This window comes from Humulus lupulus, chromosome 3, assembly GCF_963169125.1.
Source record: "Humulus lupulus chromosome 3, drHumLupu1.1, whole genome shotgun sequence".
Lineage (NCBI taxonomy): Eukaryota > Viridiplantae > Streptophyta > Magnoliopsida > Rosales > Cannabaceae > Humulus > Humulus lupulus.
Window position 1 is genome coordinate 281,841,941 of NC_084795.1, and position 15,503 is coordinate 281,857,443.

General features: G+C 33.1%; 1 protein-coding gene across 2 annotated transcripts in view; it reads right to left on the minus strand.

The window, feature by feature from the left end:
* Positions 1 to 13,232, minus strand: part of LOC133824719 (apyrase 1-like) — a 39,350-nt gene extending 26,118 nt beyond the window's left edge. Inside the window, exons 1-9 of one of the 2 annotated variants that reach the window (XM_062257691.1) lie at positions 12,839 to 13,226; positions 12,608 to 12,736; positions 11,376 to 11,432; positions 10,773 to 10,859; positions 8,394 to 8,593; positions 8,202 to 8,293; positions 7,147 to 7,355; positions 6,847 to 7,036; positions 6,358 to 6,753 (exon numbers count right to left, since the gene is read on the minus strand). In XM_062257691.1, coding sequence (XP_062113675.1) covers positions 6,614 to 6,753; positions 6,847 to 7,036; positions 7,147 to 7,355; positions 8,202 to 8,293; positions 8,394 to 8,593; positions 10,773 to 10,859; positions 11,376 to 11,432; positions 12,608 to 12,736; positions 12,839 to 13,147 — 1,413 coding nt within the window. In that variant the 5' untranslated portion in view covers positions 13,148 to 13,226 and the 3' untranslated portion in view covers positions 6,358 to 6,613. Of the gene's footprint in view, positions 1 to 6,357; positions 6,754 to 6,846; positions 7,037 to 7,146; positions 7,356 to 8,201; positions 8,294 to 8,393; positions 8,594 to 10,772; positions 10,860 to 11,375; positions 11,433 to 12,607; positions 12,737 to 12,838 lie in introns of those variants that run through there. The other variant, XM_062257692.1, reaches the window with a different exon arrangement.
* Positions 13,233 to 15,503: the final 2,271 nt, after the last annotated feature.

Here is a 15,503-nt window from a genome sequence, read left to right on the forward strand (position 1 = left end):
ACGAATCAGAATTGCAAATTGAGGCATAAATACTTAAAATAGAGTTGAGAAGGCTACCGTGGCGGTGAGTTCGATACTCTTCTCATAAAGAGTGTTGCAGTCCGAGGCCTTGCGCACGAGATCCCAGTGGTCGGCGCCAAAGCCAGAAAAGCTCTGACCTACCCGAGAAAGGACGTCCGAGCTGAGTACATCCCCTTCTGTCCTAGCGGCACCATCAAGTACATACTCCTCAGTGTGGGTTCGATCCGTTGGCAGCTGAACCGTTGAGGTAGAAGGTTTCTTCGGGGGCCGAACAACTGTTAACAGGGTTTCGGTGGGAGGCAGCGAGATGGATGCAGTCGGGCCTGACCCATCAATCTGGGCAGTCGGTTCCTTGGAGGTGTTCGCAGTGGTCTGGGCCATGGGAGTCGTCTCGTGATGTTTAGGTACCTTGGACGGTCGGTCGGATCTCTTTGGTATCCTCGGGCGTTTACTCTTCTGGGCGCCAGCTCCCCCATCGCTAAAAAGCACGGCGTCGAGGTCGGGATTCATGGCACCTGCACAATGACAGTGAGTTAAAACAATAATAATAACTTTGAAAAAAGATGGAAACCAGTTGAAGAAAAAACCTAACTGAGACTCTCCCCCGAGCTCGAGCTTGGGGACCATGAAATTCCCCCGTCTTCAGAAGAGGCGGGGGGAGTGCCTTCCCTATAAGTTGGTGATAACCTCGAGAGGTCCCTATAATCATTGGTCCCATACTGCACAGCTATCCCATTCCACACCTCGTCCGTGGTGTACATAGTGTCGTATTTCCCGAGCCCACTATCAAACCTATGGACACAGTCATCTACCCAACTCCATATGTAGAAGTGGTATCTATCCTGTGGGCATGAGACTAGTCTATTGGGCCTGTGTTTTAATAAAGTGGGGGACCACATTCGCGAAGTAGGAAGGGTTTTACCTCCATCGGAGTCCGAACCCGAGGCTTCGTCATTGGCCTCATTCCCCGACCGCGGACTTCTCGAGCGAATTGGAAGAGATGCCCTCCTTTCTCTCCTCGGAGGAAGGATGCCTGTGGGCAGTGGCACTTCCTCCCAGCATTCATATTTTTTACTGACCAGTCAGAGGTTGACTGGCCCTGTCCCAACAACCCACAAGCTCGTAGCTTGTCCTCATGTAATAGAAATGAGAGAGATCTCCTGCCGTAAGGGAGTCGGAGCAAGGTCTCTCTGTGCCCCTTCATTGTCTCGTCAGGGGTGGGACGCTGAAAGTTAGCTGAAAGGCGAGATACACTTCAACTAAATATGGACTTAAGGGCTAAAATTCCGAGCTCAAAAATAGAAAGTAACGAGAATACTTACGAATCCGCCTGAACGAACGATGTCGAGACGGGGACAGGCCGTCTGTCCAGAAAAAAGCCTTCTTGAAGTCAGGAGGGTGGTTCGGAAGATCTTCAAAGATCTTCGTCTCTTTGGGGTAGCTCGAAAGATAGTAAAAACCATCTCCTCCCCGAGCTCGGGAGGGATTACTCTTCAAACAAAAGAGAGATAAAATCTCTTGGGGTGAAGGCCCTGTCCACCCCAGCTCGTGGAACAAGGACCTCAGGGCAGACAGCACCCTGTATGAATTGGTGTTGAGTTGGAATGGAGCCAACCCAACGAAATCAATGAAGTCTCTGAAAAAGGACTTCAGGGGCAGCAAAGCTCCTCCCCTTATATGTTCCTGGCTCCAGGCCGCGTATTTTACACTGGAATCGCGGCCCCCAGGGGCGAAACAGCTCCGTTCATGCCTAGTCGGAGCTCGACATTTCAGTGTGTCCAACGAACTAAGGCCATGGAGGGCCAAGATATCAGTTATTTGGTCGATGGTGGTAACCGAACTCTGGTAGAACTCGGCTTCAAACATCTCCCTCCTAGGCTGCGAAGACGAAGGCTCCGCCATTAAGGAAAACTGGAGTTCCCCTGGGTGGTATGCAACCGTGACTTTTAACACAGGGTCGAGGGGAACTGGCCTAGGTCCTGGGTTGGGCTCCGGATAGATGGCTTCCCGAAGAACTCTTCTCTTCTTTTCAATAACCTCGTCTATCTGGCGACGATAGTGGGCTCGAATGTCTTCTTGCTCGCGTGCGATCTCGTATTCTTTAATCCGACGTTGGTTCCGGGCAAAGACCGATTCCGGGCTCGGAGATTTGGGCTCGTAAGGGATTGCTCGTAATGACCCCCACCGTCTTTCTGGATTCTGTGACATCTAGCGAGAAAGAAAAAATGGTGAGGGCCATGCATGCAAGAATCACGAGCTCGATGGGATGAACTCGGAGATTTAAGGACAAGAAACTAAGTATCACGAGCTCGATGGGATGAACTCGGAGATTTAATCACGAGTCAGAGCGTGTGTTCCACAGGAAAGAAAAGGAGCGTGGATGATTTTTTGAAAATCCCGAAATTCAAGGGAAAGAAAGGTGGCGGTTAGCCAGGAAAGGGCATTTTTGGGTTTCGTGCAATTGTCAAGAACAAGGGTTTTTACCCGAAAACTTAGTGTACAAGAAACATGGCCTAAAATTTTCAAAACCCAGAAAGTTGAAACTTCGTTCAAACGACAAAACTGGGTACAAACCAGAGACAAACATCCAGAATGAAAATCTAGAAGGCATAAAAGCCCATCGGTTCAAAACTTCCTATCGTATCATTCTAAGAACGTAAACTAGCATACACAACAAGAACAGTATGGGTAAAAAGCTGAAAACAAAAATGGCACACTTACACAGTGATGGTGATTGCAGCGAAATCGTCGATTGGAGGAGAGGTTGCAAGAAAGAACTCACTGACTCGAACAGACCAGGATTTCTTTGTTTCTTGGGTCGAGAAAACATGCACGGGACGGAAGCTTCTTAAGAAAGTCTCTGGTTTTCTTGTTTTTTTTTCCTTTCTGGTTTACGATGAACAAACATGAAGAAGAAGACGAAGAGGGGGTCTTGTATATATAGGTGGGAAAATGGAATTAATCAGGAGCGTCAAATGGAATTCTCACTAGATCGAACGGATGGGGATCAATGACAAGATGGCGCCGAAAAGTTGTCAGACGGATGATCGTGGGCATGTTCCCAAGGTACTCAAGTACCTAAAGTGAGCAATACCCATCTGGCACGTGTCCGTTTTCAAGAGCGTATGACGGTACGGTTCCCAGAGAAAGTAGTTCAAAAGTTTCCTTCTCTTAGGATTCGAACAAATACTTTTGAGGGGGCAAGATGTTATACCCAGATTTCGAGCCATGGTAAATATGACCTCGAAAGCTGAGTTCGCAATAAATGGTCTCGTGAGGATTAGAGTATGATCTAGGATTGTAAATCGAGCATGCAAAGTATGATATATGATCTCGAATGCGGTGACCTCGAAATGATCTCGATCTAGAAATGTAGCTCCGAGAACACCTTCATCTTCAGGAACTTCGGAGCATGGGTCTTGAGCTCGATGTACTATCTCGAAAGCAATGTTAGCTCGGGAGATGTCAGTGGCTCGCACAATGACATGAAACCTGAGATGCTGAAGCCTTGGAGATACGCTATAACCACCTTGAATATCTACAAGTATTGTAAACATGAGATGTAATCCTCATTTATTGATGTAAATCCCCAAGAATTGTGAGATATTATTTAGTCAGTTATGCATTCCCTGGTCTTCAGGGACGTTTCCTTTTTTATCTGATTAAAGGCATTTAAAGCCATTTATTTTTATTCACAAAAGGGTAACTACCCAAAATATGTGGGATAGTATTCTGCATCCTTCTCTATAAATAGAGAAGTCATGCACCATTGTAGAGGACCGAAATTCTGATCCTTGAGAGAAAACTCTGGAGAATTCATGCTAAAGAATTGTTTAGAGATAATCTTGAGATTAATAACAGAGACTCGTGGACTAGGCAGATTTAACTGCTGAACCACGTAAAAAACCTTGTGTTTGATTCGTTTATTTCTTTTGGCCATTATCTTTAATTGTTTACGTGCTCTCTTCTTTTATCTGTTGACGAAAAACGGCGTCAACAAGTGTCAGCTTATGTATCTTAGGTCTTCTTCAATTAGATTCTCCATTACGTTGGGCAGATTTTTTATTTATTTTTTATATTGTCACATGTAATTTTTTTTTTTTTTTTTTGATATTTGGTTAATACTTTGTCCAATATGATATATATTTTTTGTTAAGTTATTTTGTATTTTTGTGAAATTAAGAGTGCTATTTTTTTTAAAAGATAATAAAATGCTTTGGTAGAATTGATAATTTTAATCAATTTCTTTTCTCCCTTATCCACTTCATCCATTAATAATATTTTTGGAAATCATACTTTTGGTTTTAGATTTGGATAAAATTTTACTTAATTTAGTTCTTTCTCAATCTACACAACAATATTTTAGACTTTATATTCCATTAAAAAAATGACATATTTTGAGAAGTGTTATTGATAAATAAACTTATACTGCACATTGGGCTTTTTTTATATCTTGAAACAAATATGACACATTGGGCTCTGTAGAATATTGAGCATTGGGCCTAGATAAATAAACTCATACTGTTGATTCGGCTCATTTTAAACTATTTCTCTTTTTCTCTTCCATTTCTCTCAAACTCTCTAATCATCCATCTTTCTCTTCAAAATCTCCTCATCAGTCACTGTTAGGGGTGTTCATTGGTCGGTTTAGGCAGGTTGGGTAAATTTTTGACAAACCAAAATTTATAATTGGGTTGGTACTTTTCAACCCGTAACCCACCCAATAAAAAAAAATTGAAGTTCAACCCGACCATCTGTTTTGGGCGGGCGCCCAAACAGCCGAAATTTTTTTTTTCTAAAAAAATCATTTTTTTCACTTATATTTTTTATTATTTTCTCTATTTTTAGTTTGTATTTGTAACTAAAATAATTGTTACTTTAAAATATAGGGTGTTTTATAAAAAAAAAATTGAATTTAGTTTTATATATGTATAATTAATAATTAAATAAATATAAAATTTAAAAAATAGGCAAATCCTTAATTGGACGGGTTGCCAAAAATTTCAACCCGCCCAATATAATAATTGGGCAGTTTGAAATGAAGGTCGGGTTTTTCGGGTTGCATTTTTTGTCAGTTTTTTCGGGTTGGTTTGGACGATTTATTCGGGTTGGGCGGGTTGCAAATTTTTTTGCATAGGCCTAGTCACTGCCATAAACTCTCTAACTTTCTCTCTGTCTTGATTTTGTTATGTTGATGTAATCTAATAGTTAAATGCTAGGGCTTTTAATTTTTTTGTTTCCAAATTAATATTTTAGGATTAAATGTTAGGGTTTTATAATTGTTTAGTGTTTCAAAAAATCTCTGCTTATATTCAAAGTAGTCTAAATATTTGAAAAGGTTTTTGACGAGTATTATTATTATTATAAGGGATATTTGCGTCATAAGTAGCCAAAGTTTTGAGTTTGTACGGGACATGTACCCAAATTTTTTTTCACGGAAAAAGTACCTAAGTAAAAACTGTAATTCTGTTAGGACCCTTCCGTTAGGTCTGTTAATAAGTTGAGTGGGCAGACACGTGTCACGTTTTTATTGATCCAAATCATAATTATTTTTAAATATTGATTTTAAAATAAAAAATTAATTAAAAATACATTTAAATTAATAAAAAAATTAAACTTGTAAACAATAAAATAAAGAAGATCAGATTTTAAAAAATTAAAACTATATAAATATATTTTTTTTCAACAAAACTAAAATAAAAAAAAAACTAAAAAGATGGTTGGAGATAAATCAGGTAAGAATGGCAGGAACACAACTTGAGCGAGGGGGTTTCAAGAATGGCAAGAACTCAACGCCGATAGGGGGTTTTGGGCGGGCAAGAACTCAAAAGAATTTTAAAAAAAAAAATAGGTCATTGGGCTAAGATGCTCTAGGCGTGGGTCTAGCCCGTCTTAGCTAAGGGCCGATCCTGACACATTGGTGTCATGGCATTTCAAGAAATGGTTTGTTTGGAAAAAAAATGATTGAGAAATCATGTGTGGGAATAATCTACTAAGAGTGATACATGAGTCAGTATTCATCCTAGCTCATGACCACCATATTGATACTTGTTGAAGACAATAACTTATTCTATATTACTTATTTGATTGTGCACAATTGTACATCATTAGAAATTTGACAACAAAATTTTGGAGTCGTTGCAAAATATTATCTTTGCAATTTGGTTTAAATTTATTAGTTTTGTTCTTATTTGGGTTAATTTTGTGCTTTCTCATGTTTATTCAGTTTCATGGGTGAGAATCATGACCCTAATAAATTACTTTCTATTTTAACGATGAAGAAGAAGATAACAAAGAACCAGTAGGAAGTAGTAGATAGTTACAATAGGCAGCCTCTAGATGACAAATCCAAATGTACTATTAAACATCAAACTTAGTCTCTAGATCACAAAGCCAAGTGTACTCTTAAACATCAAACTTAGTCTCTTGTTGACAAAGCCAAGTGTACTCTTAAACATCAAACTTATTCTCTAGTTGACAAGCCCAAATGGATTGCTAAACATCAAACTTAGTCTCTTGTTGACAAAGCCAAGTGTACTCTTAAACATCAAACTTATTCTCTAGTTGACAAGCCCAAATGGACTGCTAAACATCAAACTTTAGCACTCGATGATGATGATAATGATGACGAGACCACTTCTATGGCACTGCCTAGAGTCCATTGTGCATCAACCCAGCCATCCTGATATTTAACTTTCTTCATCAAAGTAATCTCTTGAGAAGGGTCCAAACCTATTTAGAAAACGATAACAACAAAAACTTCAATGTGTGCTTCAATAAAGAACTTTTTTTAAAAAAAAAACTAAGTATGGAAGTGAAACTTACCAAAACCATCAACAAGCAAGGAATACTGGTAAACAAGGTCCAAGCAAATGTATGGCAAATCAGATTCGTCTACACCTGGAAATACAGATTTCGCATCTTCGAGTTTGGTTTGGCAAGCAAGAGTAGCTGCTTCTTTAAACTGTGCAGGGTAAGCTTTGGCAACATTGTCACTTCCATTAATGAAACCAACCTGAATTATGTGGTTAATTAGTCCAACCATTCAATCACTACATAACAACAAATTTTGAGCTCCTTAATCTTGAATAAGCAATTAACACAAAATGTCATGAACAAACATACCTGATTTGCCCTGTCGAAGAAGAAAGAACCAACATAAAGATCACTCACTCCATCTCCTCCACCTCCATTCCAAATCCCAGCAAATGTGCAGTTCGGGTATGAACAAGTATCTGATATTCTAAGAGCCTTGTCAGCCACATTTCTGCACTCGTCAATGCTTGAGCCAGATGCTGTTGCATTGTAAGTCACTTCGCTATATGTATAAGTCCCTGAATGAAAATTCAAGATAAGAAAAAAAAATCTTAAGACATTAAGTTTTTATTAATAATTTTCAGCTGACGAAAAACAACATCAACAAAGATATTGTCATCTTATAATCAATTCAAGATAATATGTTAATGGTTCCTGTTAGAATGTTAAAAAGTGGTCTAGAAGTAGAATATGGTGCATGGTGAAAAGCATGCTGTTACATCTCAAAAATAATTGGTGATGAGTGAAGTAATACATGCTCTTATAAATTGTAGAATATATTTACACACTTTCGATGAGGGATATTTTCTCTAACATCCTCTCAAGATGGTGGATATTTTTGCACACCAATCTTAAATGGCTCGATCGTAAGGTGACTCTTTGGCTTTTTTTTGGCTCACTATCCCCGAATCACAAGGGTTTTCTTTTGCTCTCATTTTGGACCAGTTTTGGATTTGGATCGTGTTTGTTCGTTAGAGTTTTTTTTTGGCTCATGATACCATGTTAGAATGTTGAAAAGTGATCTAAAAGTAGAATATGGTGTAAAGTAAGAAGCATAAGTTCCATCTCAAAATCATTTGGTGATAGGTGGAGTAACTCATGTTCTTACAAATTGTTGAGTATACCCACACACTTCCGATATGAGATATTTTCTCTAACAGTTCCATACTATAATGTCTCTATTGTTATTTTATGTCTTATACCTGGATGGATGGATGCATCATCAATTTTCAAAACAATTTTATAATCTAGAAAAGCATTTAATGCAAACACCCAAATAAGGATATCAAGGGAATTCTAATATTTTAAAATACAAAGTATGATTTGTATAGCATAAGATGAGCAAGGAATAGACATTAACATACCATTATAGCCATCCAAAATGCAAGGGCTTCCAGAATCACCAGTGACATTCAAAAGCCCTGCTCTAGCAGCTAGCAAACCATAACCTAAGTAACTGTAAATGAGAACAACATGCCATGTTAGTCTAGAGTTAATATTATATGACAGTAATGCAAAACAAGGAAATCTTTCAAGTGAAAAGAAAGAATGAAAACCTGTGAACATAGAGATAATATTTTGAGCCTTTGAGATAGGTCTCCTTCACATATGTTTCATCTGTTGGATTTGGTGCATTTGCATAAGCTTCTTCAGACACAGCATAAGACATTTGAACTGATCCACCTCCAAGGTCAACCACTCCAACTGTTTTTCCATATTCTTTCCCCAAATTTCCAAGTAAGTAGTTTATTGACACCTGTAAAATATATGAAGTAGAATTAGGAGAAAATGCATTTTCTTGCTTAGCTTTTTTGAAGAAAATTAACACATAGTTAGTGAGGACACATATGTTAAATGACATATTTTTTTTTTAACAAATCATTATAATTTAGTGTGTAATTTGTACGTACATTAGGTAGTGGAGTTACAAGGCATAGTGACTTAAATATATATATATATATATATATATATATGCTTATATTCAATAGAGCTATTTTTATAGAAAAAAAATGTGATAAATATTATTGAAGTATATATATTTGTTTGAAATAAATATATATTTTTTTCAATTTTAAATAATTACGTGGGAAAAAAATATTGAAGGTTGAGTTTCAAATTTAATTTATTATAAAAAATAAAAGATAATCTAAAACTTATTAATTCATATGAATTTAAAATCCAAAAAATCACTATAAAAAAACTTTTTAAAAAAATAGTTAGTGTATAAAATTTAGTATATATTTATGGGCTTATAATATTTTGAACAGGGATTGCTAAAAATAAGTTAAATTATAGAGAAATTATAGTAAATGGCCTAAAATAAATGCATCAAGAAGCTAATGTCCTCATTTTTAAAATTGTAGAGAAATAACCCATTTACATTGTTGATTACCTAAAATGCTATTTTTTATAATTTATTTATTTATTTAGGACTGTATGACTTTAATATAGTGATATATGTATATTAGTTTTGTTTAATTAGTTTTTATTTTAAAGTTATATTGATTTTTTAAGATTTTTATAGGTTGTTGGTATATTATTTTCTAATTAGTGTATATGTTTTTTGTGATATGGTATATATATATATTTTGTGATATTTAGTTTCTATTTTATTATACATAGTGGTAGTATATAATTTTGTATCATGGTATATACATTTTTAATGATAGTATATACATTTTTGAGTAATAATTCTGTATGTTTTGATAGTATATTATTTTTCAACTCAGTATATATACTTTGTGGTATGATATATCATTCAACAACCCATAAAAAACGAAAAAAATCAAAATAACTTTAAAATAAAAACTAATTAAACAAAACTAATATACATATACCATAATATTAGAATATTTAGAATAAAATAGTAATTTGTTAAAGGACATATTTAGTAATATGTGATATTAATGAGATAATTGGACTATTTTACTACAAAATTAAAAATATGGACATTTACTCACTTTCACAAATCATTAAGGGTCATTTTGCACCATGCCCCTAAATTATATGCTTTTAATTTGTTAAGTATAGTTTAAATCAACAGGTAAGGGAGGATTATTTTTAAAAATAAACCATTATCTACCATCATTATAAATTTATTTGACCGTTACAAAAAAAAAAGTTTATATTTATATTATGGCTAAAAATATTAGTTACAAAAAAATTATAATTTGTTGTGACTATTTTATAATCATAACAAATTTTATCAATATATATAATAAGTTAGAATTAAAATTACAATATGAAAACATTTATATTGCAACTAAAATATTATAGCTAAAAGATAACTTTTTTGTGTGTTGATTTACAAAGAAATATGAGATGTTTTGTAAATTACTCTCTTTTTAAAGATATTTTGGGAAATAGTCTATTATATATAATAACATTCTCTATTATATTCAACAAAATAGTATTGATAGCATATTGAGAAAACTACTTTAGATATATAATTTTTTTTTAACTATTTTGCTAAAGTGATATTTTAAATTTTTACCCTTTAATGGCTAATAAGTTTAAAATATGAACTTTTAACACTATGTTAGTTATAGTGAAAAATTGAAATAAAACTAAAGTGGATGGAGAGAAAATTAAAATAAATGTGTTTGATAAAAGAGAAAAATGGATGAATGAGAAAATTGAGGAAAATGACATAGAGTGGGACCCATTAAAAAATTTCTAAAATTATTTTAGTAAATTACTAAATTACCCTCACTAATAAACAACATATAAATCTTTCTACATTTTTTTCATCATCTTTCTCATTCCTTTCTTATCTTATCTTGGGAGAGGGACATAAATAAATCCCCACAAAAATAAAAAGTTAAAGGTAATTACAAGTAAAAAAAACCAATAATGCAAAGAAATATCAAATTAAGCCATAGATGTACTATTAATATATAAAAGTGAGTATAATTAATTATATAATAAGAACATACCCACAAATAAGATCCTTCTTGAAATCCATCAAGAACAGCAACTGCATCAAGTTTGAAGGCACTATTTTCTTTGATCAGATTCCTAACCTAATTTTTTTAACACACACAAAATTCATCAAACTCTTCAATTTATAATAATATAATAAAAGCAGATCTATATATATATATATATATATATATTTATACAAGGGTTTATATTTTTTTGGACCCTATATTTTTTCCCATTATTTGTTTGGACCCTGTGTTTTGACAAATTACTTTTTGGACCTTGTGTTTTGTAAAATGGTTAAAATAGAACCCTAAATCCGATTTTGGTTAATATTTTATCAACTAAAATCACAAATAATTTACCAAACTAACAATTCAGAACAAAAATAAAATCATTCTGCTTAAAAACTGTGTTGTTATATTCAATTGTTTCTTTGTCAAAATTTAGTTTAGGATTCTATTTTAACTATTTTACAAAACATAAGGTCCAAAAAATAATTTATCAAAATACAAGATCTAAACAATTAATGAGAAAAAACACAGAGTCTAAAAAAATATAAACCCTTTATATAAACATTACAATTATATAAGAACAAGGATCAGAAAACTACTTACTGCTTCCAAAATTTCTTCTGATGTATTCCCTGACAATAACCTCAAACCAGCAGTTGCCTGGATTTGGTCATTTTAGAAAAGAAAAAAAAGCAAAAAAACAAAACTACTCACTGTCATTAAATAATTGCTGTTTCATTTAAGTAAATACATTAGTACTAAAAATGTATTCTTTTCCTTTTTTTTTTTAGGGCGAACTCCAATCGAATTGGATAACATCAAATTTGAGGCGCCACTGTTGATGATGGCAAAAAATTATTTAATATATATTTTTAAATTTTAAATATAATACTAATAAAATTTGTTAAATGTATATATATTATAATTGTATGTTTTAAAAATTAATATAATAATAAAAAATATTTTTTTTTGTATAAATTTTGGTATCATAATTCGAATAAAAAAAATATATAATGTTAAGATTTTTTAATTTTAATGTTGTATAGTATTATAGATTGAAAATAGCCTAACTAAAATATTGTCATTAACTAACATTTTTGTCTTCATTCAACAAACAAAAGAGACAAAGCTACTATGTATATATGTTAATTTTTTAAGGACAACATTTTTCCGCTTACTTTTTATTTTCTGCACAGATAAACATAATCTAAAAAAAATATTTTATATTATATATATATATTGTAGTTATTTCAAATATTCAATAAATATTTTAAAAATTTTAAATAAATTATAATATCAATAATAAGATTCAGACTTATAAATTATTTTAACTTTATTTTTTACCCATTAAATTATTTGAAATTTCTTGACTCTAAGAGCCCGTTTGGTAAAATTTTTGTTTTTGAATTTTTTAAAAACAAAAATAGAAATATAATTTTATTTTTGTTTCTTTATTTTAAAAAAATAAAAATATGTTTGGTAATTATTTTTGTTTTTTGTTTTTAAAAACAAAAAATAATAAACACATTTGATAATTTTTTTTTTTGTTAACAATATAAGGTGTTAATTTGAAGAAGAGAAGGAAAAAAAAAATTGAAAACTATTTAAAAAAATTTTAAAAGTGAAAAAGTTCTATTTTCAAAATTTAATAAATTTTAATTAAAATTAAAAAAAATAGAGTTACTAAACACATTTTATATTTAATTTTCAAATTTTTAATTAATTAAATAAAAAATTATTTTTTTAAGTGCTACCCAACCATACCTAAATTGTCAAAAAAAAAGTGGATTGGTCACATATATATATATATATATATATATGAAGTATGAACTCACCCCAACCCTAACTGGTGTTGAGGAATGCAGATCTTGAGGAACTGCATCCTCTGCTGCTTGGAGGAGATCAGTCAGAGATTCTGCTGCAGCAGTGACATTACTAGCATATGAACTTAGTCCTGGTCTTACCTGCATATACACATATACATATATATATATACAAACATTATATATACAGAAGTGTACTAAGCAGTTGTATAGTAAAAGAGATTAAAAAAATGAGTCTGCTACTTGTTTGGAAATCTCGACTTCGTTTGAAAAGGGAAGAAGGTCAAGGTTGGAGTCGAAATTGTAGACGTGGACACGGCTACCAGAGCTACCGGCGTCGAATATAACGGCGTAATAGCTCGAAGAATTGGAAGAAGAAGAAGAAGCTAAGAGAAGAGTGGTGGTACTGGTACTGGTGTGATGAGCAGAAAGCTTTCGGTGAGGTTTAATGGTGTGGAGATTGAGAGAAGAGCGAGGTGGGTTCACGTGAAGGAGTAGTAGTAGAGCCAGAGGCACGAAGAGAAGGACCAAACTCGCTATCTTCTTCTTCATTTTGTCTACTCTTCTTCTTCTGGTTCAACAAAGCTCTGTGTGTGTGTGTGTGTGTGAGCTCACTTGGTTATGGAGTTTTTCTTCCTTATCTTTTTATTCATTATCTATTTATTTATTATTTTCTAAAAATATATGTTAATAGGAAACGAGTTTAGCATGTGTGAATTTAAATTGTACCTAACTACCCCTAGATATATTTTGTTTTTGAAAATAAAATAAAATAAATTCAAAATAATAGTATTTTTGTGTAAATTTTTGTGTAGGTTGGACACCCAAAAAGAGAGGATCACCCATATACCTTATTTTGTTTTAAGTTTGTGAATAGTTTTTGGTAAAAAAAAATTATTATCGGTATAGTAGTTATTTAGAGCGTCTTCAAATATTTAGAAAATTAATTTTTAGTACCGAAAATAAGATTAAAATAAGCTGTTGCATTTGTGACTATTTTATTTATGCATTTAGAAAACATGTTTGAATTTTTTTTTTGACACTGTAAATTATTGAAAATTTTATGAAAATTTGTAAAATGTTCTAAATAATTATAATATACACAATCATAAAAAAAATTGCACCTAAAACCATTCACGAACGAAAACACCAAAATAGTGGACAAGTACACCTATTTTTGACCTTCCTACCATGTATAAACACTCATTATATATATATATATATTTATAGTTTAATTATTAAATTTATAATATGTGTCGTATTCTTTGGTCCCACATCTTCACCAAACACATTAAATATATATGTATATTTTGTTTACATTCTCATTATATATTCAAAATTACTTTCCATTCTAAATTGCTTTCCTTCACATGGAATTATTGTTTTACCATTTTAATTACATCTTTATCATTAAGGATTGATCACTAGTGAATGACTAATTTATGATACGTTCATAAATTTGAGCTCAAAACCATTTAGTACTTAGAGGAATTACTATTCAATCTTCATAGAAGAAAGCTTGTATTCTAAATTATGTCCTTAGCCATCTATATCTATGAATATCAAAAAAAAAAAGTCTTTGTAAAACTCTGATGAGTGTATCAAAAGATCCCGTTGACATAAAAAAGAGTTCATGATCACTAAGGATTCATATTGATTTGCATATGATCATTTATTTATATGATTATAACTTTTTATGGTAAACATTATTTTATACAGAATTTAATCCATATCGGGGCTCGTCTTATATAATTATGTTACCCGTGATTCACAGGGGGAAAGACTGGGTAAAAGCTATGCAATCTCACATCGCCTGGGGAATGTCAAGTGTGATGATTCTAAGACTTTGTAGGTATGGAACTACACAGTTAAAGATAACTTAAATGGATTGATGAGTACTACCTATGCCAACAAGATGCATCTTCTTTTCGGTAGCCCATCACTTGAGAACTCCAAAGTTAAGTATGTTTGACCTGGAGTAGTCTCATGATAGGTGACCTCCTGGGAAGTTTTCCCAAGAAGCGTGCGAGTGAGGACAAAGCACGCTGGAAAGACTCGTCTTGGTTTACAGGGCCAGTCGTCATTCCAAGAAGCAACCATAGTGCGTGGGGCGTTACATAAATCACATGCATTTTGATTAAGGATTATTATTTTAATATGTTGTAAATAATTTTAATATGTAACTTACTAATCCTCTCATATGTATACAAAGTTTAGTGATGCACACGGGGCGGGGAATTGGCGGGGAGTGCTCTCTCGTCCCCGTCCCCGTCCCCATTTATATTTCTAATCCCCATCCCCGCTCCATCCCCGCTTATTCCCCGTCGGGGACGGGGTGGGGAATCTCCAATTGGGGCGGGGAATCCCTACGGGGAACCCATTTATTTAAAAAATAAATTTTAAATAAAAATCGTAAATTATATGCAAATTAAAATATTGCACAATATTTATTATTTAAAATATTAAACACTATCCTAAATAAAATTTAAAATATTAAAAAAGTTACTACTATACTACAAAATCACATAAAGAAATATATAAAATACATATAAAATATTACAAAAATATATAAGAATTTAAACGGGTCCCGTTGGGGCGGGGAGTGCTATCCCCGTCCCCGTCCCGTTCCCCATTTAGACGGGGATTCCCCGCCCCATTAGGGGCGGGTTCCCGCGGAGCCCCATCCCCATGGGGAAAATATGCATCCCTAACAAAGTTATAGTCACATTTATGTAGAATAGTTTTAATATGTTTATATAAAACTTTAAAATATATTTATATACAATATTCTCAACCAATCCCTGTAAGTACATGTTGAGAATTTATGGCTTACACAATCTAGATTAACAATGAATAATATAGGAATAAACTCAATAAACAAACCCTAGAGACTAATTAATAATCACAT